This window comes from Chelonia mydas, chromosome 1, assembly GCF_015237465.2.
Source record: "Chelonia mydas isolate rCheMyd1 chromosome 1, rCheMyd1.pri.v2, whole genome shotgun sequence".
Taxonomy (NCBI): domain Eukaryota; kingdom Metazoa; phylum Chordata; order Testudines; family Cheloniidae; genus Chelonia; species Chelonia mydas.
In genome coordinates, this window is record NC_057849.1 from 274,369,349 (window position 1) to 274,394,790 (window position 25,442).

The 25,442-nt window shown below is 39.6% G+C and overlaps 1 protein-coding gene across 2 annotated transcripts in view; it reads right to left on the reverse strand.

The window, feature by feature from the left end:
- Positions 1-25,442, reverse strand: part of METTL25 (methyltransferase like 25) — a 97,263-nt gene that overhangs the window by 5,341 nt on the left and 66,480 nt on the right. For both annotated transcript variants that reach the window (XM_037885717.2, XM_037885711.2), the window contains 4 exons: positions 22,481-22,575; positions 20,386-20,415; positions 17,004-17,077; positions 12,387-12,480 (listed from right to left, as the gene is read on the reverse strand). In XM_037885717.2, the coding sequence (XP_037741645.1) occupies positions 12,387-12,480; positions 17,004-17,077; positions 20,386-20,415; positions 22,481-22,575 (293 nt within the window). The remainder of the gene's footprint in view (positions 1-12,386; positions 12,481-17,003; positions 17,078-20,385; positions 20,416-22,480; positions 22,576-25,442) is intronic.

Below are 25,442 nucleotides of genomic sequence, written 5' to 3' on the forward strand. Positions count from 1 at the left end.
TGCTTTCTTATTTTACTGCCCAGAATACAAAGTCTTAATTCTCAAGTGAGAGCACCATTCACTGTGCACAAATATCCGTACCAAAACCATGATCCCCTTTTCTTTTCCTCTTAAGATAACATGACACAGTGTAACAATATGTGCCATTTATTACTGCTTGATATTTTCTTATATGAGTACTGAGAAGTTCTAATCAGGGACATGGCGCCATTGTGCCAGGTACTGTACAAATGTTTATGAAGAAACAATCCTGATCCTGAAGATAAATGACACAGAACAATGATACAATCCTATGTATATTCCATATACATACATATGTATTTACCCCCCAAATCTTATGGTTATAGGTGGATAAATTGCCAACTAACCTCATCTTTATTCCACTCAATCTAGCTATTGGATCGTTTCTTATTAGCACTGTGGTCTTGAGGGGAGATTTAAAGGAACGGGTATCAGCATTACAGATTAACTCAAGGTGAGCGTTACACATGTAAGGAACATTGTGGAAGGCAGTATGAAGATGTTTGTGTGAGAAGATGAAAAACAGGCCAATGAGACTCATGTTGTTGGCAGACTGAAGGACATAAATTAATAATAATTTCATACTCTCCAATTTTGTTTATACCATGAACAACATTTTAATAGAAGTCATGGACACTTCCTCTTACAGTGATTGTGGTCCACCTTCCCTCCCATTCACAATCATGTAGTAACTATAGCCATTACTTAATTACAAATGTAGTAGTAGGAAAGTAGTTCGTATACTTTTAGATTCTTTTAATGCAATGTAGCAGCTGGAAACAAGGAGGAGAACAGCTCTCCACGGACCACGGCCAAGTGCTAAGCAACCACCATTGGTCTAATCTGATTAATTCATTACTCTGCACTACATTTTCTTAAAATGAACCAATCCAATATAAAAACAAATACCCTACAGCTAAATTCCAAGCCCAGTGCTGCTTGTAAAAAAATCCATGACAACTGACAATATTTTGGCATAAGTCAGTGGATAGTGAAGTCTGTTTTCTCTTTCTTTAAAAATGTAAGGCAGCGATCAATTTCACAGATTCCATCATCACTGGAATCTAATCTGGGGAAACACAAACAAAGGACAGGGGCAGGTGCTGAAATGGTAATAAGTTTAAAGTGAGAGTGGGGAAGCACAAAAGTAGTAGGAGCTAGGTATGTAATAGCCTCTCAGGACACATAAGGCTAGGTGGTTAAATGTAAGGCTGCTGAAGTTATGCTGCATTATGACAAAGAAAGTAGCAGCATTAAAAAAAGAAAATCACGAGAAACTACACATTTGTTTTTCAAAGTCGAAAAAAATCATGTTATACAGCTTGAGAAATACTCAACAATCATGTAATTAAAGATCACCATACACTTATAGAGAAGGAGAGGGAGAGTAAAGTGTACAGTTGTTATTTTGGCATTTCCTCCCTTGACTGTTTAATTGTATAGGTCATAATGTTCTCAACATAGTTTTTGTCTGGAATTTCCTAATTTTAACATTAAAAACAACCACCCACAAAACTAAGGCATTTAACTTCCAGATTTTTGAAGCTATGTTGGTTTTACAAAAAAATTGGTATCTAAATTACCTAACCAGGAAGTTTTTGGACAGACACTATCGAACATCCTATCCTAAGCATTTTAGCAGAGCTACAGGACAGAATCTCTTTCCCATGAAACTTCACACAAATCATAAAGCAGCCCTTCATAACTCCTTGGTCCTGACAAGCTCCATAGAGTCTGAGGGCTTCTCCCTTTTCCCATGCACATCTTCAGTACGTATTTCACTGTGCAGCTAAGTTTGTCATCAATGCATGCATAGCACAGCCTGCCTTAGTTACACCCTTTACAAGTTTAATGAAAAACCGCATGCAAAATATCTCACTGCCAATGTGCAACATGCAGTTTTGAAAGGGTCATATATGAGTCAAATTAACTGCAAAGGTCATTTGGAACATTCAAGCCATTGTTCTCCAGTGAGTGAAAAATCAGCAGAGAGGACCTTCCAATATGTTGATCTCCCCCTCTCCATGCAGAAGAGATAGGAGGTCAGCTACCTGTATAGCACGATCCCTCTCATTCTTCTGGCATGCTCTCCATAGGTCCAAAGAGTCATGCATGGGAAAGGTGCAGGCCAGCAAGTAAGAGTGACAGATTGTCAGGGGGCAGGGGAGGGAAAGGAGTGTACACATTGTCACTCTGATACAACTAGTGAAAAATGCCATATGGAAATTAATGTTGCTAATGGCATTAAAGATTATTTAACATTACATTAATGTTGGTATATGGCTGGAGCACCTGCAAGACACAGCTCAGCATAGAATCATGAAGACAGAGGGCCTCCATCTGGATGCTCCGCACTGGACTCCAAGGTCCACAGGATGTCAAAGGATCTACTGGGTGTGTGGGCTGGACCCCAATTTCTTCTACAAGGGGACAAACCATGGATGAATTCAGAGGGAAGTCCATGAAGAGAACCTCACATAGTTTCCCAGCCCCTATGTAGGCATTTCCATATAGAGACATTATCTGGCCTAATAAATTTAAGGCTGGGATTTTTAAAGAAGCTTATTGGGATTTGGGCACCCAATTCCCTTAGGTTTCTTCATAATTTCCAGCCTTAAATACTTGGTCTTACAATGGCCTTAACATGTAAATCTGTACTTAATACTATAGGAAACGGAACACACTGAAATTAAACTATTTCTTCCTTTTCACACTAATTTAGAAAGGAACATAATTTCCACAGAAACAAATGCATGAAACCACACTATCAATTATAGAATAAACAATATGCTGATAACTGATACAGGACTGAACCCAGTATCTTTTGAAATATAGACTTATCTGACATGGATCATTGGCTCATGTTAATAAAGTATGAGACTGTTATATCTGGGGTGTAGGTGGCCAGGCCAGCAGTCTGCTGGGTGGGAATTGAAGGCAGGAGTTGAGACAAGTTACCAACCCAAGTCAGGAGATGGGTACCAGGGTAAAGCTGGGCCAGCGTCAAAGGCAGGAGTCAGGACTAGCTACCAAGCTGAGTAAGAAGACAGGTACCAAAGTCAAGCTAGGCTGGGTTTAAGACAGTTGTCAGGAGCAAGATGTGGCATTAATGATTCGGAGGATGGTGTGGATTGCACCCTCGGCAATTTGCATATGACACTAAACTGGGAGGAGAGGTAGATATGCTGGAGGGATAGGATACAGAGGGACCTAGACAATTGGAGGATTGGGCCAAAAGAAATCTGATGAGGTTCAACAAGGACAAGTGCAGAGTCCTGCACTTAGGACGGAAGAATCCAATGCACCGCTACAGACTAGGGACCGAGTGGCTCGGCAGCAGTTCTGCAGAAAAGGACCTAGGGTTTACAGTGGACGAGAAGTTGGATATGAGTCAACAGTGTGCCGTTGTTGCCAAGAAGGCCAATGGCATTTTGGGATCTATAAGCAGGGGCACTGCCAGCAGATCGAGGGACGTGATCGTTCCCCTCTATTCGACATTGGTAAGGCTTCATCTGGACTACTGTGTCCAGTTTTGGGCCCCACGCTACAAGAAGGATGTGGAAAAATTAGAAACGTCCAGCGGAGGGCAACAAAAATGATTAGGGGACCGGAACACATGACTTATGAGGAGAGGCTGAGGGAACTGGGATTGTTTAGTCTGCGGAAGAGAAGAATGAGGGGGGATTTGATAGCCGCTTTCAACTACCTGAAAGGGGGTTCCAAAGAGGATGGCTCTAGACTGTTCTCAGTGGTAGCGGATGATAGGACAAGGAGTAATGGTCTCAAGTTGCAGTGGGGGAGATTTAGGTTGGATATTAGGAAAAACTTTTTCACTGGGAGGGTGGTGAAACACTGGAATGTGTTACCTAGGGAGGTGGTGGAATCTCCTTCCTTAGAAGTTTTTAAGGTCAGGCTTGACAAAGCCCTAGCTGGGATGATTTAATTGGGGATTGGTCCTGCTTTGAGCAGGGGGTTGGACTAGATGACCTCCTGAGGTCCCTTCCAACCCTGATATTCTATGATTCTATGACTGCCACCAGTTGAGTATTCTGAGGAGCTGCCGGGACTGCTGCCAATCGAGTACCCTGAGGAGCTGCTGGGACTGCCAGCTGCTGAGTACTCAGAGGAGACTGGGGGCCCATGAGCAATGGGGCCCTACGAAGAGGTACAGGTAGGAAGTAGCCCAGGGAAAACCAGACTTTAGTCTGGTTGTGTTGCTGCAGCTGCCGTCAGTGTGTTTTGGGAGGGTTCCTGCTGACACAGTGGTGGGACCACATGCCACTGGTAGGGCCCTGGGCTGGGATCTGGTGGAGTAGGGTGGGCCTGGGTCCCCCTATCCTTCCCCCTTTGCTGCCAACCCCACAGCTAGGTATTGGCTGCATGCTCACTTTAGGCCCTCAGGCCTGTAGACTGCTAACTACTGTCTGCTGCAGCCAGGAGGTTGTGGCTATAGACTATTTGTTGCTCTTCCCCACCCTGAGGGCCAGATAATATGCACTGTTCATTATTGTCTGCTCCAGCCAGGAGGCTATAGACTGTGTGTCGCTCTGGTGATGCTGGTAAAAACAAGACACGTATCAACTGTCTAAAAATATGTTCAAGGAAATGACAAAAATTGCTTTGGATACATTTTTGTAAGACAAAATGATAATGAATTCTAATTAACAGAATAATCAACATATTATCTACACAGTATCAGTCATAATCTAGTTAGTTTTACCACTGAAAAATGAAATACTCTGCAATTCACAAAGGCACAATCTTAATGTAGCAAAATTGGAATAGTAATTTTAACTAAGACTAAATACCTTAAAAATTCACTGCAAGACCAATGAACATCAAGTCCCCTTGAGAATACCCATATCCTGACTCAAATTAATGATCATAAAAGAAATGTACCAGTGAAATTATTACAATATAAGCATTCTTTTAAAAATGAATGGCATTCAATTCCTTCAAAGAATGTTAATAAAAATAACAAGCTTGTTTTATTGTACAGATTAAAAGTACTACTGTTCTATATACTGCACAAATGAAGGGCTGTACCAATAAAAAGCATCCCATATCATAAGAATAATAAAAGACAGCAGGTTATGCGATGACAAACATTTCTCGTTATGTGCTGCATAAAAAAGCTACATCAGGAGATTCAGAATATTTTTCGTTCTGACTTCTAGATGCAACATAACAAATATCAGAGCTCTTTAAATTATTTTTAAAGAGAGGAAAATGTCTTTGCTGCAGGGTTATTGTTTCCAGGTATGCAATTTACTGCTGTGCCATTAATTTAAACACCACTAACATATTGTGCAAAACTGAAAATGAAAAATTTTAGGCACAGCCAACATTTTTGATGCAGCACTACGGATTTAGAAAATCAATCAAACTTAAAGCAACATATATAAACACACACACTCTTAAGATAACATAGACTAAACTGTGGAATTGCTACTGAATCTCCATAGTACATATTTAACTGGATACTTCTGGAGTTCTTAAATTGGGTGTGAAATATTTTGACTACAAGACAAAGTAACCATCCTCAGTGAAAAAGTTAGCTATACCTAATACAGTAGCTTGTATGCTTGGATGTGGTGAAAAGATGGATTCAAGGTGATTATTTAATATCTTTTCTCTGTAGGTGGAATATCAATTGACAAAGCTATCTCCATATAGAATTTATACTTGAATGACTTAACCCTTTCATGAGTTCAGGCTGCCATAAAGAAGCCCTGAAGAGTATAAAAAATAGCAATGGTGCTAAGACATTGGGTGCAAAGAAGGTTGAAAAATGGATTTAAATAAAATTTAATCTTTTTGCATTAATCAGTGTTACTGTATTGATATAAAACAATTAAAGAATAGATATTTTCAATCGTTTTCTATAAATAACATGGGGGTAACTACCATTACATTACTACCAAAAGGTTCCAGATTTTCATATTTAGATGTCCATCTAGGACAGAAATACTAGAAACTGAGCTTGTTACTCTCTTTAAACATATAAACTTGGACAATTTAGTGGTAAACCTGGAGTATATATCAGCACTGAACTTGGCCCATTATGTTTTATGCACACTAAAACATAGGCTATCATGAGAGAGCTTTAAAAATACATGATACCATAATGACAAATTCATAAAACTAAATTATAAGAAGATCTTGAGAGTTCTGCCATAGAAAGTTTTATTATACTTGAAGCCATTTGCTGTATTCCTGTATATTGGGCTGGGGTGAACATGCTACCTATTTAGGGTGGGAATAGTTTAGATTAAATAGGTTATGAATTGTTAAAAGTAAAAGTAACAACGAAATATATTTGCAAAATAACTAATTTTTTAATTTACCTGAGAATGTCCGAGTCCTGTTTCAGGTTTTCTGAGGCATGTACGAACACTTTACTCCTGTGGGAATTCTGTGTCACTGCACGTGTGCAGAATTCATGTCCCCTGCAGATTCCTTTGCTTCCCCGCAGAAAAATTACTTATGACAGGAAAGCAATGGGAAGCGGCAAAAGCGTTCATGAGCCCCTCCCTGGCAGCACAGGCAGGTTGGCTTGAGTGTCCAGAGCAGCCGGTAGAGATGTAAATCACTGTCAGGAGGGGTGGGAGAAGGGCTGGGCAGTTGTGCAAGTGAGAGAGAGAGAGAGAGACAGACACTCTCTTCCTCACTATTGCAGCATGCTCAGCATGGAGGGGCAGGGCTTCAAGGTGTTTCTGAGGAGGTAGGCATGGGGCAGGCTCTGTCCCTTCCGGCAGAGCAGAATGTAGCAGCCTGCCTGCTTAGTGAATTGTTCTCATTGTCTTTATGAGTTCCCCGAGGAGTATAAAACAGGTGTAAAAGTTTTAAGGCTTCTTCACATTGCCAGAGGGATGTAAAGGACAGTATGGCTTTATAAATGCTTATGGTGCTTTCGTGATTAGAGCTGGTCTAAATTTTTGAACTGAAAGAATTTCCTATCAAAATGTGCTCCATGAACTGTTTGCTACTGACCTTTCTGGAGATGGTCAGTAGCCAATATAAATTGTGAGTTTGATTCCCCAGCCCTCACTTGCTCTTCAGTTGCCTATGATGTAACACTGAGCATACGGCTGCATATATTTGTTGACTACTAACTAGAAATAAAGGGTCAAACCTAGCTACATTACTATTAGACAGAGGGGGTTTGGGGATTCCCTCCAATGCTCCCCACTCCCATTCTTCATCCATTTTATTGTAGTTTAAATAAATTACTGAAATAATTGAAACCAGAGTGATTATATTGCGTTATTTTGACAAAATATGCACAATTTTGCAGAATTTTAAAATATTGTGGACAGAATTTTTAATTTTGAGTGGCACAATTTTAATTTTTTTGGCATAGAATTCCCCAGGGAGTAACACTTGTATCCTTGACTGACCTACTGAGGTGGAAGGTCAGCTTGGTAGGCAAAAAACCCATATCCATGCATGCTCAGGAGTAGCAAAGCACCTGCAAATGAGCTGTCTTCCTTCCCTTTTCCAAGTAGCCCTACTCCCTACCCTGCTTTCTGCTGAGGCTGCAGAGGGAGCTTGAATATTTTTTACTGGACAGTGGTAGCAAAACTGGAAAGAGAGAAAAACCCATCCTTTCTGTTTCTTTTTCTTTCTTAAAAGATCAAAGAAGCCTTTAAGTGGAAAGGTGGACACTCCTCTGGAGGAAGGAGCTGGTATGAGCCCCTGCATCAATCACCCAAGGTGTCTCTGTTCTGCACAAATGCGAAAGTAAGAAGTGCTCCCTCATACGATCACAGGTGACAAAGGGTATTTGGTGAATTAGAAAGTAAGAGAGCTTCTGCCAGATAAGGGCTTCCTCCTTACAAAATTGTGTGTATCTATGTGAATGTGACTAGAACCAGTAACTGTGTAAGGGCAAAGAAACCATCTTTGAGAAAAATACTATCCTCACTCCTCCACACCCTCCCTCACTCCACTACTGCCTTTTCCTCTTGTCCTATCCATCATTCTATCAGAACTGCACAAAAAGGTAGGCAAATGTAGTGCCTCCCCTGGGGTTATTTTTTAGCCCCAGGGAAGTGGTAGGCTTGACTGTCCACCAAAGGACGAAACGGATCTAATGTAACAACATTCAAGGCAGAAACAACCATTTAGAAATTTCACAGGGCAATCAGGAGCACATTTTTATCCTAAACTGTACACACAAGCTAGAATTTATAACGAATTTTTTGGGCAGATTCCAAACTATATAGCCATACAGATGACTTTACTAATGTGAGAAAACGGCAAAATGTTCCCGGTCCTCTTTTATAAGTGACTTCTTGGGATTTCCCATTTTTGATTGTCTTCTACTTGGACTCTAGCCACATATAAATCTCTCATATGTAGCCCTTCCTGCTTTGGAATGATAATGACTAGTATGAAAATGTTCTGTCTCTTACTCCACATCTCTCACAGTAACTTCTTAGGACTGAGAACCAATCCACAAGCATGTTAGATTAGCTAGACACTTCAATTGTTTACAGAGTTTTGAAGATTAACAGATGGTCATTATAGAATCAGAAACACATTAATATATACTTGTTCTCCATGCACAGATTTGTTTAAATATAAGTTTGTAAATGTAATATAACATAGATTTAATTTAAAACTGTACACTTTGTGCATTATTTAATATCCAATTTTAGATCTTTTTACTGCCTCCCTCCATTGTGAGAACTTTTTACACAAACATAATCTGGTTATATAATGAATTAAAGTATAGACAGAACTGATCTATTCCTCTGGTCTTCTACAGCTGTGGCTAAAATATTTCATTTTAATATTGATAGCAGTATGGTAATCCAGTGGTAACACAATTCAGAGCATGAGTTTAGGTCCAAGCTTCCATAGCATGACCAGCTGGAAATGCTCAGGGTACAGCACACTCATTCCTTGAGCAAAAGGAATGTCTCCTGTTGCTATACCACTGTATCCTCCAATAGAACAAAGACCCTCAAATAAGGGGCATAGGAAAATAGGAGTACGGGAAGCTGAAAATGATGAGGGGTTAATTTATTAAGCAAAAACCACTTATTCTGGTATCTCTGCCGCACTATTCAGCTTTTCTGATCTTCATAATTTTAAATAATAAAGGTGAAATATCTCCATATTTGTGCAGAATAATGGTTCATTTGGAACTATAATGAAGACACAGGAGGCATGCTTATCATACCTGCAGATGAAATAAGAAAGTTATGGAAGGCTGACCAGCATAGTTTCAGCACAGGCAAAAGAATCCGCATCCTTGATCTGAAACTCAAGCATGTGGGAGGTGTGTTTATTTATGTTAGATGACAGCGTGTGTAAAATGGGTTTTATATAAGGAGGCATTCAGTTACTATGGTCATGGAGGCCACACTGAGTATCTACATAGAAAGCGGAAAGGAAAGGCTTGATTTATACCAAGTCATCTAAGACCTAAGTCAACACAGCTAAAGGGAAAGCAAGGGAATTACTCTGGTTTTCCTATTGACACTGCCATTCAACTTATTACCCATCTGGCACTGGTCACTGTCAGAAGCTAGGACACTGGTCTTGATAGACGATTGGTCTTAACCAGTATGGCCATTCTTATGTTCTTACCCGCTGTTCTATATCATAGAATCATAGAATATCAGGGTTGGAAGGGACCTCAGGAGTTCATCTAGTCCAACCCCCTGCTCAAAGCAGGACCAATCCCCAACTAAATCATCCCAGCCAGGGCTTTGTCAAGCCTGACCTTAAAAACTTCTAGGGAAGGAGATTCCACCACCTCCCTAGGTAACGCATTCCAGTGTTTCACCACCCTTGTAGTGAAAAAGTTTTTCCTAATATCCAACCTAAACCTCCCCCACTGCAACTTGAGACCATTACTCCTTGTTCTGTCATCTGCTACCACTGAGAACAGTCTAGAGCCATCCTCTTTGGAACCCCCTTTCAGGTAGTTGAAAGCAGCTATCAAATCCCCCCTCATTCTTCTCTTCTGAAGACTAAACATCCCCAGTTCCCTCAGCCTCTCCTCATAAGTCATGTGTTCCAGTCCCCTAATCATTTTTGTTGCCCTCCGCAGGACTCTTTCCAATTTTTCCACATCCTTCTTGTAGTGTGGGGCCCAAAACTGGACACAGTACTCCAGATGAGGCCTCACCAATGTCGAATAGAGGGGAACGATCACGTCCCTCGATCTGCTGGCAATGCCCCTACTTATAGATCCCAAAATGCCATTGGCCTTCTTGGCAACAACGGCACACTGTTGACTCATATCCAACTTCTCGTCCACTGTAAATCCTAGGTCCTTTTCTGCAGAACTGCTGCCGAGCCAATCGGTCCCTAGTCTGTAGCGGTGCATTGGATTCTTCCGTCCTAAGTGCAGGACTCTGCACTTGTCCTTGTTGAACCTCATCAGATTTCTTTTGGCCCAATCCCCCAATTGTCTAGGTCCCTCTGTATCCTATCCCTACCCTTCAGCGTATCTACCACTCCTCCCAGTTTAGTGTCATCTGCCAACTTGCTGAGGGTGCAATCCACACCATCCTCCAGATCATTTATGAAGATATTGAACAAAACCGGCCCCAGGACCGACCTCTGGGGCACTCCACTTGATACTGGCTGCCAACTAGACATGGAGCCATTGATCACTACCCGTTGAGCCCGAAAATCTAGCCAGCTTTCTATCCACCTTATAGTCCATTCATCCAGCCCATACTTCTTTAACTTGCTGGCAAGAATACTGTGGGAGACCGTGTCAAAAGCTTTGCTAAAGTCAAGGAACAACACGTCCACTGCTTTCCCTTCATCCACAGAGCCAGTTATCTCGTCATAGAAGGCAATTAGATTAGTCAGGCATGACTTGCCCTTGTTGAATCCATGCTGACTGTTCCTGATCAGTTTCCTCTCCTCTAAGTGCTTCAGAATTGATTCCTTGAGGACCTGTTCCATGATTTTTCCAGGGACTGAGGTGAGGCTGACTGGCCTGTAGTTCCCAGGATCCTCCTTCTTCCCTTTTTTAAAGATGGGCACTACATTAGCATTTTTCCAGTCATCTGGGACCTCTCCCGATCGCCATGAGTTTTCAAAGATAATGGCCAATGGCTCTGCAATCACATCTGCCAACTCCTTTAGCACTCTCGGATGCAACGCATCCGGCCCCATGGACTTGTGCTTGTCCAGCTTTTCTAAATAGTCCCGAACCACTTCTTTCTCCACAGAGGGCTGGTCACCTCCTCCCCATGCTGTGCTGCCCAGTGCAGTAGTCTGGGAGCTGACCTTATTCGTGAAGACAGAGGCAAAAAAAGCACTGAGTACATTAGCTTTTTCCACATCCTCTGTCACGAGGTTGCCTTCCTCATTCAGTAAGGGGCCCACACTTTCCTTGACTTTCTTCTTGTTGCTAACATACCTGAAGAAACCCTTCTTGTTACTCTTAACATCTCTTGCTAGCTGCAACTCCAGGTGTTATTTGGCCTTCCTGATTTCACTCCTGCAAGCCCGAGCAATATTTTTATACTCATCCCTGGTCATTTGTCCAATCTTCCACTTCTTGTAAGCTTCTTTTTTGTATTTAAGAGCAGCAAGGATTTCACTGTTAAGCCAAGGTGGACGCCTGCCATATTTACTATTCTTTCTACAATCCACCTCCTTCACAGAATCAGATTAATCCACCTATTTTCCCTGGATTACAAAGGCATCTAGGAGCTTTAACCCTAGCTCTGCCAAACCCTGTACTGAGTCTTTTCATGCTATCAGAGCATGGTAAAATTGGAAGGAAAATTGAATGAACCAGGAAGCGTTATCAGCTCATATGAGTAAAGGTTTCAGCTAAACCTTCTTCCTGGCTTTGATACTGTATCTACAGTCTAGTACTCATTTTATGATTTTAGGCCACAAAGAGGATGCAAGAGTTATGTGGTGGAGTACCCATCTCCACCACGTATGTCTTGGAGGACAAAGGAGAAGGAAAAGCATATTGTAAATGTATCTGGATAAATAGAGATGTTCATTAATTATAAACACTTAGGCTTTAGAGTGTATTTTCTGGGGGGTTTCAAAAACATTATTTAGACTACTAGTAATCATACAAAAACAAAAATAAAAAGGCATCTCACAAGTCATAAGTTTTAAAATGAAAATGAACGTATTTTAAAGAAAATAAAAGTGGCAGTTAATCCCCAAACTGAATATACAAACTGAAATAATTTGTCTTGGATAAATATTGTTTAATTCACAAAGAGCTGAAGATGCATTGATGTATATTCTAGTAATAATAGCTGCTCACATAATATACACAAATAGCTCCATCAAAATTCTGGCCACTTCTTAGAATTTACATTGATATGTGAATTGTATGCAATATGAAATCAGCTGCTTACCTTTGACTCATCTAGTTCAAGCTTCTTCAGAGACTTTCTGACATAATCCACAAAAGAGGAAGACTTGGAGAAAATTTTACCAACATGCCGATCACTGCAAATGTAGTATTGAGGTTATTCTTTTAATTTTCTCAGAACGCAAAAGTTCCATATTATTGTTTCATAAATCTCAACCCATTAAAAACATATACAATAGATATTCTAAGAAGTTAGAATAATAATTTATTTCAATTTTACTTTTTCTTTTATCTAAAAATACATCAAAGCAAGCTAACTAATACCCAAAGAAGTTTTTAGACCAAAAATATTATTACTCATGAATACCTGAAATTATGAATGAGGTGAAGGTGATATTTTTTATTTCCATTCCTCTCCTAACATTGTTTTTATTTTATTGGATCCATTACACAGTGTCCATTTTCAATGCCTCACTTGACAATATTAGCAAGAGTTCAATGTTTATGAAAGCAGAACTTCTTCAATGCCATCTGCTGATCCAGAATCACATAGTAAGTTAAGTGTGATTCTGATCTTATTTATGCCTTGCAGATTTCTCTCCTAGATGTATGTGTAGTATGTGATTCTCATTTAAATTAGGCAATGTCAGAATTTTCCAGATTTACAATTTGGGGTGCCTCTTCAGAAACTTGACCAATATTTGAATTGGTTCAGGCAAAGTGATAAAGCAATGCACAAAAAGTACCAGAAGGCAAACAGAAGATGCACTCACATTAGCAAATTACATGTAATCTCCGTTTGAAATACCTTAGGAAAAAAATGTATGAATATGTTTTGTCAGAACTCAGTCTGAATTAACTTTCAAAGCCATCACCTATATAACACACAGTTCCAGGTCTCAGTGACCTTGGTAGTCTTGTACTGTAAGAATCATAATCCCAAAGACATTAGCTACTCACAAATATTCTCTTCAATGTATTATTTATGAACAAACAGATTTTCCATAAAATATTAATTAGGTATTATAACACTGGCAAACCAGGTGCCAATTTCTGCCAAGGTCCCCATGCCTCACTTTGATACTGCCAAACACATAGCTGGAATTAGTCTGGTTCACCTGTGTTTTTACTACTGTTAAAATAAGTATGAGCATTATAAAAGTGTGCTTAGTATTTAGACTTTATTGAATGCTTGTAAGTTGTTGTATGCATTAATCTCCCTTATAACATCTGTATCCCATATTTTAAGATAGTATTTGAGTCTTTGCATTGTATGTTTCTGTAACTGTAAATCACCAGACAGGAAAGGGACCTGAATAAGGGCTTGCCTACACTGGCACTTTACAGTGCTGCAACTTTCTCTCTCAGGGGTGTGAAAAAACACCCCCCTGAGCGCTGCAAATTTCATTGCTGTAATGTGCCAGTGTAGACAGTGCACCAGCGCTGGTAGCCGCACTCCCAGTGCTGATAGCTACGCCCCTCCTGGAGGTGGTTTTTTTAGAGCGCTGGGAGAGCTGTCTCCCAGCGCTGTGCCGTTACTACACAAGCCAGTGAAGACGTGCTCTTAGTGTGAAATGCTGGCTTCCAAAAGAAGGCATTAGGTCCTGCCCAACACAGAAGACTGCTTGACACCAGATGAACTACTGTGGAACATCAGAGGACAAAATACTTTGTTAATTGCTCTCCCTGTCTCCCAATCCCTCCCACGAAGAGGAGAAGCAAATAAATTCCTCCCATCAGCTGAGCTGGCAGTTCAGAGAAGAAAGGTGAATAAAAATCTCTGATAAGGAGAAACTGTATCTCTGTGCTGCTTGTACTCTCAAGGGCAAGGTTTTCTAGGCATAAGCAAGAGGTCCCCAGTGTTTCGCCTGGGTTACTTCAAGGGACAAATAGAGCTTATAAAAACACTTCTATTACCTTTTGAAACTTAAGACTGTAACTCCTTTGTGTATGTATGTTTACCTGCTTTAACCTTGTAAATAACTCTCTTATTTCCTTTTCCTAATTAACAAATCTTTAGATAGTTTATTATAGAGTTGGCTACAAGCATTGTCTTTGGAGTGAGATCTAAGGCGCAACTGACTTGAGGTAAGTGACTGGTCCTTTGGGACTGAGAGCAACCTGAACATTGTTGTGATTTTTAGTGTAAGAGACCATCTATCACAAAAGCAAGCTTGCTTAGGTGAAAAGGCAGATTGGCATACCCAAGGGGACTGTCTGTGGCTCCATGGTTAGAGTATTATAGTACCTGAGGAGTTTGCACTTGATGCTTGGTTAGTGAAATCTAAGTATAGAACTTAAAGCCAATTTCGGGTTTGTGCCCTGCCTCTTAACAGTCTGTCCTGAATGCATCCGATGAGTGAGCTGTAGCTCACGAAAGCTTATGCTCCAATAAATTTGTTAGTCTCTCAGGTGCCACAAGTACTCCTTTTCTTTTTGCGAATACAGACTAACGCGGCTGCTACTCTGAAACCTGTCCTGAAGTTGGTACTCATGCTCTTGAATCACTGTAGGACAGCTTGACAGGTATATCTTCTTAAAAACTATTTTACTGGAAACTCATAGAAAGCCTATTCTTTTCAGCTGTGGGCTTGATTCAAAGCCTATTGAACTTGACAGAAAGACTTCCATTGATATCATTGGGTTTAGGGTCAGGATCCAAGTTCTTTGTGTCAATTAACATTCAATTTTATTTTATTTTATTTTTAGGGAAATAGGAAATTCCTGTGAATGTATTTTTTTATTCCAATGCAATAAAACCTTTGGGCAAATGCAGTCCAAAGACTACTTAATGGCTATGCATTTAAAAGATTCTTTGAAAAAAATAAGCATTTAGTGTATCTGTCCCACAAATCAGAAGCAGCATAGTTGTAATAAGAAAGATATATACTGAATACATGGAAGCTCTAAAAAGTCAGAATAGGCTCTTAATGACTCAAGGCATCATAATTCATTCTTTTAATTGTCTTAAACTGCTTTTTAAGTGTTATTGGATAAGGAACCTGACATCTTAAAAACTGCTGAACTGGTCCCACAAGGCTTCACCGAGACAAAGAAAATTCCAGCTACTTCATCAAAACTGGAGACATTTCACATTAGCGAGCTTAAAAACTGGGCCTAAAACTCTTTTAATTTCAAAAGTGCAATCTTTATTACTTCCCCCATGTTACCTTTACTTTAATAGATAACATACACTGGTCTAGCCCATACTTTCAGTTTTTACAACCTAGTTCTCATGTTCTGCTAAATCTTCTTTGTAGTTTTATTATACATAATGTCAAGCAAAGGAAGAAATTCTTCTTTTGGGAGGTTGCCCATCGATGGAAAAAGCTATGCTCCCACCCCAAATGCCAAAGACAATTGGCCAGTTGTCCTGGGTGTCCACACTGGCTCTTGGGCTCCCTGCTGCTCAACTCAATGTGCACTGACAGGCCTTCAAGTCAGTAGCTGACTATGAGACCTATGATAAAGAAGCACTCTCAGATGCAATCTGTATCAAAGCTGTATTGGTGTGCTCACCACATGGAAGAAGGCAAGAACACATGGTGCGGGTTTAACCAGGCCTCAACTTTACTAGTGAAATTATCTTCAAGGTTACCATTGAGATGGAGTCCCGTGCATTGTTCCTTTGCTAGTTCTTGGGGGTGCTCTCACCACAAGGGGAGTCAATCATCACACTAGGAAGTTCTCTGGGGACCTCCATCCGCCCACGAGCATCTCTCCCACTTTTGGGGGCTGAGGCAAGAGGAGATATTAACCCCCATCCTGCTGCTAGGACTGCTATAAAGGGCATTGGCAGGGTGGTCCCCCCAGGGTAACGTTCTAGCCCCTGGTTTGCATTTCTCCCCAAGGGATTAGACATGTTGCTCCCATCTCGTAAGGAGATGTCATTGGGATGCTCATTATTTTACCATTCTTTCTTGAATATGGAGCCTAAATCAGCTAGTTCCTGCACTGGGCACCTGTCAAAAGTTGTGACAACTAAATGACTCTCACATAGGTCCCAGCTGTGCCCTCTGTGTGGGAGAATCCCAGCCCTCCGATTGTATAAAAAACTCAACCCCTAGATTTCACTGTGAGGAAGGTGAAAAACCCAACCAGCCTCAGTCAGTCTGGTGGTATGGGGAAAAACTCCTTCCCAGCCCCAAAGCAGCAACCTACATAAGGGAGAGAGGGTGAGTCGACCCCTGGACGGACTGGAAAACAGGAAGTGGCCCTGAGCACAGGGCTATTTTTATGGCTCCAGATCTCATGTCAAATCCAGCAAGACCTCCAGCCCATCCTGGAAGTCCCATCAGGGGCCAGAAATCTTGCAGGACCTGATCCACCCTGTCCTTTATGCCCTCTCCCATCGTGGGAGCGACCAAACTCTCTCCTCACTAGGCTTTTTAGTGAATTTGCCACAGTTGCCTACATGTCCAGTGCCAAGGATAGGGCAAATACCTCTGCAATGCTGGAAGGGCAAGAGCTCTTTGTGGATGGTATCCTCTGCATATGGATTCAGAGCAAATGAAAGAGCCCTGTATTATTTACTGACTGCATTCGTAATATAAACAGATACAGACAGAATTTAGGGCCTCATTCTGCAACTCTCATGCTAGTAGTTACAACTTGCAGAGTAAGGGAGGAAGAATTAGGCCTTGGTCTCAGAATCTCATACCTTTTGATGACACCGTAACATTCCTCTATAATAACCTGTAGAACAGCTCGATAAAACAATGATTCTGTAGGCAGCTGGAAAAAAGAAAGCAAAGAACAGCAGGAATGTAAAGTTGGCATCAAAATCAAGACCAGAGTAACTAGAATGGTGTTGGCTGCCTTACCTAATTACTGGTTTGTATTCTCTCAAACCAGTCTTATTAACCTGGTTGAGAGGACAATTTACTAATTTTCCTGTTTGCAAGTTAAAATGGGTCAGAGGACATCATAACCATAATTGTGAGAAAAAATAAACACAGGAAACTGCAGAGTTTGATAGGAAGTGGGTGGAGGGATAGGGATTAGAGAAAAAGAAAGGAAGATGGGCCAAATTCTGATCTTCATTCGTAAGCCCAGGGAACTCTATTGCAGTTACTGGAGTTATTCCAAAATTGCACCATCAAACTTCAGAGCAGAGTCTGGTCCAATGAATAAAAAAAGAGGCAAAAGGAAAACATACTACCTGTGTCAAAACATTTTCTTATTTATAGCTACTTTATCATGGTTCCCTGAAACACTGATATCCATGCAGAAAGTTCTGCACTTATAAAAACAGTGCAGTACATTTAAAACTTCATACCTTTAGGTATGAAAAATGTGTTTACTTAAGAAAAGTTAATGTTTGTCAGTTAAAAATGTAGTGCCAAATGCATCTCCTGTGTAAACCCACTGCAGTCAATGGGCTTACAATGGGGATAAGTTGGCCTGTAAATCTAGTCTATTAAATACTTGTACAGTTAGTGTGCATACACAAAAAAATGATAAATTACACAATAATGATTTAAAGTACTCAGAGAACAGAATTTAGACAGGGATTTAAAAAACGAGAGACAAGTGTGATATTCCCGCCAGAAGCAAGCCGCTGCAATAAATCATACAGACATTCTCAATCACAATACTTTCCTGTCTCCTACAACAGTAGTACTAAGTGAAAAAGTTACTAGTCACTACCCTGCAAGATTAGGAAGACATCTGGGGTTTGCCTTTTGTATTTGTGGTTACATGATTGTAAATTACTTATACTATAGTGAAAAATATTATATAGCTTCTGGTTTTATGTTACCCAGTATCTGTCCATAAATTATAGCCAAATAAAAATACAGTTACAAATACTTTTCAGTGAAAAAAACTACTAAATATTCATGCTCATCCTGGTCTTCACATTTCAATTTTCTAACAGCTTATGAGTATGCAATTTAGCATAAAATATTATGTTAATTTGATCTCAGGCTTTTGGAGGTGTCAGGGTTGCTTCCCCACTCTGAACTCTAGGGTACAGATGTGGGGACCCGCATGAAAGACCCCCTAAGCTTATTCTTACCAGCTTAGGTTAAGAACTTCCCCAAGGTACAAACTTTGCCTTGTCCTTGAACAGTATGCTGCCACTACCAAGCGTTTTAAACAAAGAACAGGGAAAGAGACCACGTGGAGACATCTTCCCCCCAAAATATCCCCCCAAGCCCTATACACCCCCGTTCCTGGGGAGGCTTGAGAATAATATCCTAACCAATTGGTTACAAAATCATCGAAGACCCAAACCCCTGGATCTTGGAACAATGGAAAAATCAGTAAGGTTCTTAAAAGAAGGATTTTATTAAAAAAAAAAAGAAAGGTAAAAATCATCTCTGTAAAATCAGGATAGAAAATACTTTACAGGGTATGCAGATTCAAAACACAGAGGATCCCCCTCTGGGCAAAACCTTAAAGTTACAGAAAACAGGAATAAACCTCCCTCTTAACACAGGGAAAATTCACATAAAACAAAAGATAAACTAATCCGCCTTGCCTGGCTTACCTATACTGGTTGCAGTATTGGAGACTTGGGTTAGGATGGGTTGGAGAAGACGGATTTCTGTCTGGCCTCTCTCAGTCCCAAGAGAGAACAACCACGTAAACAAAGAGCACAAACAAAAGCCTCCTCCCAAGATCTGAAAGTATCTTGTCCTTTGGGTCAGGTGCCAGCCAGGTTAGCTGAGCTTCTTAACCCTTTACAGGTAACAGGATGTTGCCTCTGGCCAGGAGGGATTTTATAGCACTGTATACGGAAAGGTAGTTACCCTTCTCTTAATATTTATGACAGGAGCTCTCAGGCTAGCAGGTATGGTCCACACCAATCATGCTCCTGTGCTGAGTTTGTATCTGTTTTCTGAGAAAATATGGACCCAGCAGTGAGAGCTGGGAGGATAAGAGGACTGGCCTACATGGTTTAGGAGTTTTGTCTGCAGTGTGCTGTACCAGATTCAGGAACACAACCAAGTACCAGGTTAGGCTTCTGGTGGAGCAAAACACTGTTAAATTTCTCTAGTTACTAATTGAATTTTAACCATGGAATACGATCCAAGAGAGCCAAGTATGTCAGTAACTGTTTGTTAACTTAATTAAAAGTTGTGTGTTCAAGGCCTTTTACATAGTATTAGGAGCTTTTATAATTTACTTGCTATATAGATAATAAAACATTCTTAAAATACACGGGACTATCTTACACTGTAATTTTTGTTTCAATAAAAAAAATTAGTTTACTGCTGTTTAACTTGTTTTAAAAGTTAGATGTACCTAAAGTTCCGCTCCTCCTCCTTTATTAAAATAAATTTTTAACAAAAATTTGAAAAATAACCTTTTCCACGGTTTCCCATAGTATTTTATGAACAATATTTTTGCAATATTTTGAAAAATATTATATTATTTTAAAATAAGTTTCATATTATTTCCTTGTGGACAAGTTTTTGCCTCAAAAACACCACAAGTGTTGGAAATCTCTGCAGAAATTACCAGAATTTAATGAGTTGGGAAGAGCCTGAACTAACTCCTTACTCCTAGTGACCATGTTGCTAGACCCAAAAACATTGTGGTTCTTCAGAATAAAGGGGTCAGTGAATCCTCTAAAGATGAGCTTCACTGGGCTAGGAGCCTCTGTTGGAGCAGTCCGTGTAAGAAAGCATCCAAAGTTTGGAAAGGTAATTTTATACTTTAAGTTTTGAAAGAAGCACTTTTGGATTTAGTGAAGAATATTAACCAGCATGATTAAGCATAAAATAGCTTACTATTAAAATAAGGTATTTTCAACTATATTAAAATTGTACTTTCTCTAAAATATATGTTAGCTTACTCTTAATTGTCTGAAGAAAATAAGATATGTTAGCATCACTATGTGCAGACAAGGCAATAAAAATGCAATTCTGTGTGCTGAAACATGATATCAATCTGACTTTGATTTATATTCTGTTAATTGTAGTGTTTTAGAATCCAGTAAGTCACAAGTTCAGGAGAAGGTCATGTATTAAAAGTATTCAAAAAGAGAAAACAGTTTTGTCATTAGAAGGGTTAAAATAAACAACATTACTTACCACTTGGCTGACCGCAACTCGTTCCAAAGCCTTTAAAAGTGAAGAAATTAAACAGCTATGTTTATTCTTTATCAGGGCATTTTATAATCACATTGTATAAAGCCTGGTGGAAATGACATTTTACAAGATTAATTATGTGATATAACATGAGCGTGTACACTTACGAGTGTTAAAACCATTAGAGGTTGTTAATCAGTTCACTTCTGTTATTTAGGGTTTATTTATAGGACAAGCAATGATAAAGGAATGCATAGATATAGATATCTATATATAGCTTCTTCAATTTTTGAGAGCACTAAGGAAAAAAGAAATTTATTTTTTCTTGGCTATATTCCTATACAAGTATAAGCATAATAACAGCTCACTTTAGATATTATAACGTATAGTTTAAATAATCTTTTAATTTAATGCACAATATATTAAAATATCTTTTTAAGTCTTTAGCGACTACACAAATGTTCATTTTCAACTCGCAGTACTTAAAGTTAAACAAAATAAAAACTTTAGAGAGACTGCAGTTTAAAATATCATGTAGATCCTTTAAAATAGATTTTTCAGCCCATGAATCCTGATGGTGTGAGAGTATTTGATTTTTATGATCTAAGGTGACAAAGAATTAAGAAAAAATATGAAATGGGTGGAAGATTTTTCTACAGTTGCTCTGTGTGACCAAAGGCATCTCCAGCTGGTTGTCTGCCTCTGAAATAGAACATTCTATCCTTGTCAAAAGGCAGCCTGAGCTTACTTCTTCTCTCACTAAATAAGGCTTAATCTACACTAGAAAATTAGGTACATTTAACTATGTCAGTCAGGGGTGTGAAAAATCCACATCCCCTGAGCGGAGTAAAGCCAACCTAAGTCCCTATGTAGACAATTCTAGGTCAACCTAGCTACTGCCTCTCGGAGAGGTTGATTACCTACACCAATGGTAGAATCCCTCCCATTGGTATAGGCAGTGTCTACCCTGACGCACTAAAGTGGCGCAGCTGTGTCACTGTAGTGTTTTCAATGTAGAGAAGCCCTAAGAAAGAGTGGGAAATGGAAATTCTATAAAGAAAGGAACGGGCTAATCTGCCATTTGATCTAGGGTATAATGGATATATTACTGGGACAACAGAAGATGGCAAAAACATTTTGGGAGGGCTTACTGAAGGGTTTTAGGGTAACGTACGAAGGTTCTAGAATTTACATTTTGGTCCATATCCTTAACCACTTGGGATGAAACTGGAGATGTTTCACGCAGTTTGTTGAGGATGTCACATTTAGGGGTGAAAGCATCCTGCATAATTGTCCTGACATGTTTCAGTCTTAAGATCTCTAATGTTAGCTCTGATCTCTTTAACCTTGACATATGGGCCTGAGTTGGTTTTTGGCAGGTATTTGTGTGAGTTAGCAGCTGAAATTGAGGCTAACAGCATCTGTTGTGGTGCATCCTGGGAAAAGGGGTTAAAAATCAACAGAGATTAGAGGTGGCGTTTTCCTAATGCCACAGTAGTTGAAGATTTAGGGTCATGCCTTTATCCTCAGATTAAGCACCAATCCATCATCCTGTGCTGATGTAAAATGAGTATACAGGAGCACTCTGTCTCTTGGTGCAATGTTAGATGATTTCCTGGTGTAAAGGCTTGTATAAGTGTGTAGGCCTACTCTGGTTTTGGGGCTAGAAAGGCCTGTTTACGGTCTTGTACAGTTAGGACATTGAGTGTTATGAACAATGAACCTTTTTGGGGAAGTCAGTGGTGGTAGAAGAAATACTATCCCTTTTAAATCACTGCCATGACCTACTGCCCTTAGAGATTACTTTGCTTAAATTCAATTCAACAAGATTGTGGCCTTTTTGGTCATTTTAAAAATATTTTTTGTCTATCTTCATTGTTTCCTGCCCTTCGCAAATATAAAGTGTGCAAAGTTGGAAGGTTAATACAATTTTTTTTATCTATAATTTATCATGCATACAACATTAATGATGTTATTCTGTAGAGTCTGGGATTTAAGTCATAGCTCTAGGATTACAAGCCAAAAATAATGAATTCTATAACATCTGGATAAAACTTCCAGTAGGGAAAAAAAAAAGAAAAAGAAAAAAGAACCATACTAAGCACGCTGACATTCTGGCATTGCGACCACAGCACCAGCCCTCTTCCTTTAAATACCGGCACATGGGAAACCCCCACAATCCCGGAGAGCAATCTGCAGATGAGAGAAAAATAGTGTGTTACTTTATTAAATTCTTCTTCTCTTAAAGTAAATCATCTATTGAGAAAGACAAACAGTAGTTGGAGCATAGGAGCAGCGCTATGTAACTGTTATTCCTATCCAATAACAGAAAGCATATTAGTGTTATGAAAAAAGGTATTTTCTCAACAACAGATGTTTTTGCTTTAGGCTCCATTTTTGAAATCTTCACATTTTCCAAAACTATTCCTCCAAGACCGAACCAAGTGAATTCTCTGCAAAGTCTTTCTTTCTTTCTTTCTTTCTTTCTTTCTTTCTTTCTTTCTTTCTTTCTTTCTTTCTTTCAACACATTGACAATCATCCCAAGATGCTGAGCTGGCAGCCCATCAATGTAACAGGACGTATGTATCACTTAGTGCTGGGCTTTTCTTTTACAGTAAACAATTTTTAAACAGTATTTTGGCAAGTCATTACCGAATGTGTGCTTGTTTACTAAGTGCTGACGGCCTGTTTTGTTGTTAGCCATTATGTTTGTTTTCCAGAAAGGACCAGCTGCAAAGGCTCTTGCTGCTTCTTCAAAACACCAGAGCATTTACATCACAGACTGCGACTGAGTTTGGTTCAGTCTCTTTAATGTTTCAAGTGACAACAATGCTCCTAAATTAATGCTTAATCCTAATGCAACACTGGGACAGCTAAACTTGCAACATTATGAATACTACCTGTGTGTATGAAAAATTCTGCTAGGTTTTCTTTAAAAAACACTTTGATGTCAGCTGAGTGTTTAAATCATTCTGAATGTGATTTTAATACTTAAAAATGAAAACAAGTTGGATAGGATCTTGGCATTTCAATTTAGAAAGATGGCTCTAAAATATTTTAAGATTAATCAAGGAGAAGAGGTTAAAAAGAGGCCAGTGGAAATACAAAAGTCTTCAGATTTATAAAAAGTTACATGCATTCAAAGAATGGGATACAAACCTGCATGCAGAACTCTTTTCAAAGACCTAGCAGACAGAAAAAGGAGACCAAAATTGATAAAGGATAAAAAGACCCCAGACCAATGGACTAACAGTGGAAGCTCTAAGAATTAGAGAATGTGGCTAGCGAAGGGCAACCAGGAGAAGAAAAAGAGAAGCTCCCTAAAATATTAAGATGATGTTTTGGGAAAAAAGACCAACAGAAGTCTTTGGCCTACAAGGTATGTCTACATTGCGTCTAGGATGTGTGATTCCCAGCAGGGGAAGACAGACTTGTGCCAGCTCTGCTGGAGCTAGCATGCTAAAAATAGCAGTGTAGACATTGTGGCACTGGTGGCAGCTCAGGCTAAGATGGCAGGTGGGCTTGGACTCGTGGTTAGCCTGAGCCCCCAGTGATGCTGCAATATTCACACAGCTATTTTTAGCATGCTAGCTCAAGCAGAGCTGGCACTAGTCTGTTTACTTGGGCTGGGAATCACACCTCGTAATTCCAGTGTAGATATATCCAATGGAGTCCTATGTACAATAAAGGAGGAGAGAATAGTAGGTTTATGTTTAAGATAATTTATCTGATCTCTAGTCATAATCTTTATTTGCAGTCCTGTTCACAGTGGTCCTAATCTCAGGATAACAGCAAAGGTGTAATCTGTTGTGACATATATTTCCCTGTATTTTTGTCACTACTGAGTGCAGAATGTATCACATCGATCCTCACCCAAATTGTGCTTTTTGTGAATTATTTTAAGTGAAGGGGACTGTAAATGTGTGATTTTATATGGAGGTAAAATTAGGATGTGCTTTTATGAATGTATTAATTTTAAAATTAGTCACTATACCCAATATCCTAATTAGCTTTACAGAAGCATGGTATAGTGAATAAAGCACCTAACTCTGAATCAGGAGATCAAGGCTCCACTCCCAGCTGTGTCACAGAACTGACTGAGTGGCTTGGGTTAAGCCATTCAACCAAAGAAACTTAACAAGATTTGAGGACTGTGGTGGATAATCAGCTGAACATGAGCTTCCAGTGTGATGTTGTGGCTGAAAGGGCTAATGCAATCCTTGGCTGCATAAACAGGAGAATCTCGAGTAGGAGTAGAGAGGTTATTTTATGTCTGTATTTGGCATGTGCAACCGCTGCTGAAAGAGTGTCCAGGTCTGGCATCCACAAGTCAAGAAGGATGTGGATAAATTGGAAACAGTTCAGAGAAGAGTCATGAGAATGATATAAGGATTAGAAAACCTGTCATATTGTAGATTCAAGGAGCTCAGTCTATTTAGCATAATAAAAGAGAAGGTATGGGGTGACTGATTACAGTCTGTAAATACCTTTATGGGGAACAAATATTTAATAATGGGCTCTTCAGTCTAGCTGAGAATCGTAGAACACGATCCAATAGCTATAAATTAAAATTCAGACTGGAAATAAGGCGTACATTTTTTAACAAAAAGAAAAGGAGGACTTGTGGCACCTTAGAGACTAACCAATTTATTTGAGCATGAGCTTTCGTGAGCTACAGCTCACTTCATCAGATGAAGTGAGCTGTAGCTCACGAAAGCTCATGCTCAGATAAATTGGTTAGTCTCTAAGGTGCCACAAGTCCTCCTTTTCTTTTTGCGAATACAGACTAACACGGCTGTTACTCTGAAACCTGTCATTTTTTAACAGTGAGAGAAATTAACCATTGGAACAATTTACCAAGAGTTGTGGTGGATTCTTCATCACTGACAATTTTTAAACCAGGGTTGGATGTTTTTCTGAAAGATCTGCTCAAAGAATTATTTTGGGGAAGTGCTATGACTTGAGTTATACAGGAGGTCAGACTAGATTATCACAATAGTCCCTTCTGGCCTTGGAATGTATGAATCTATAATACAGAGATAGTAATATTATTAACCTA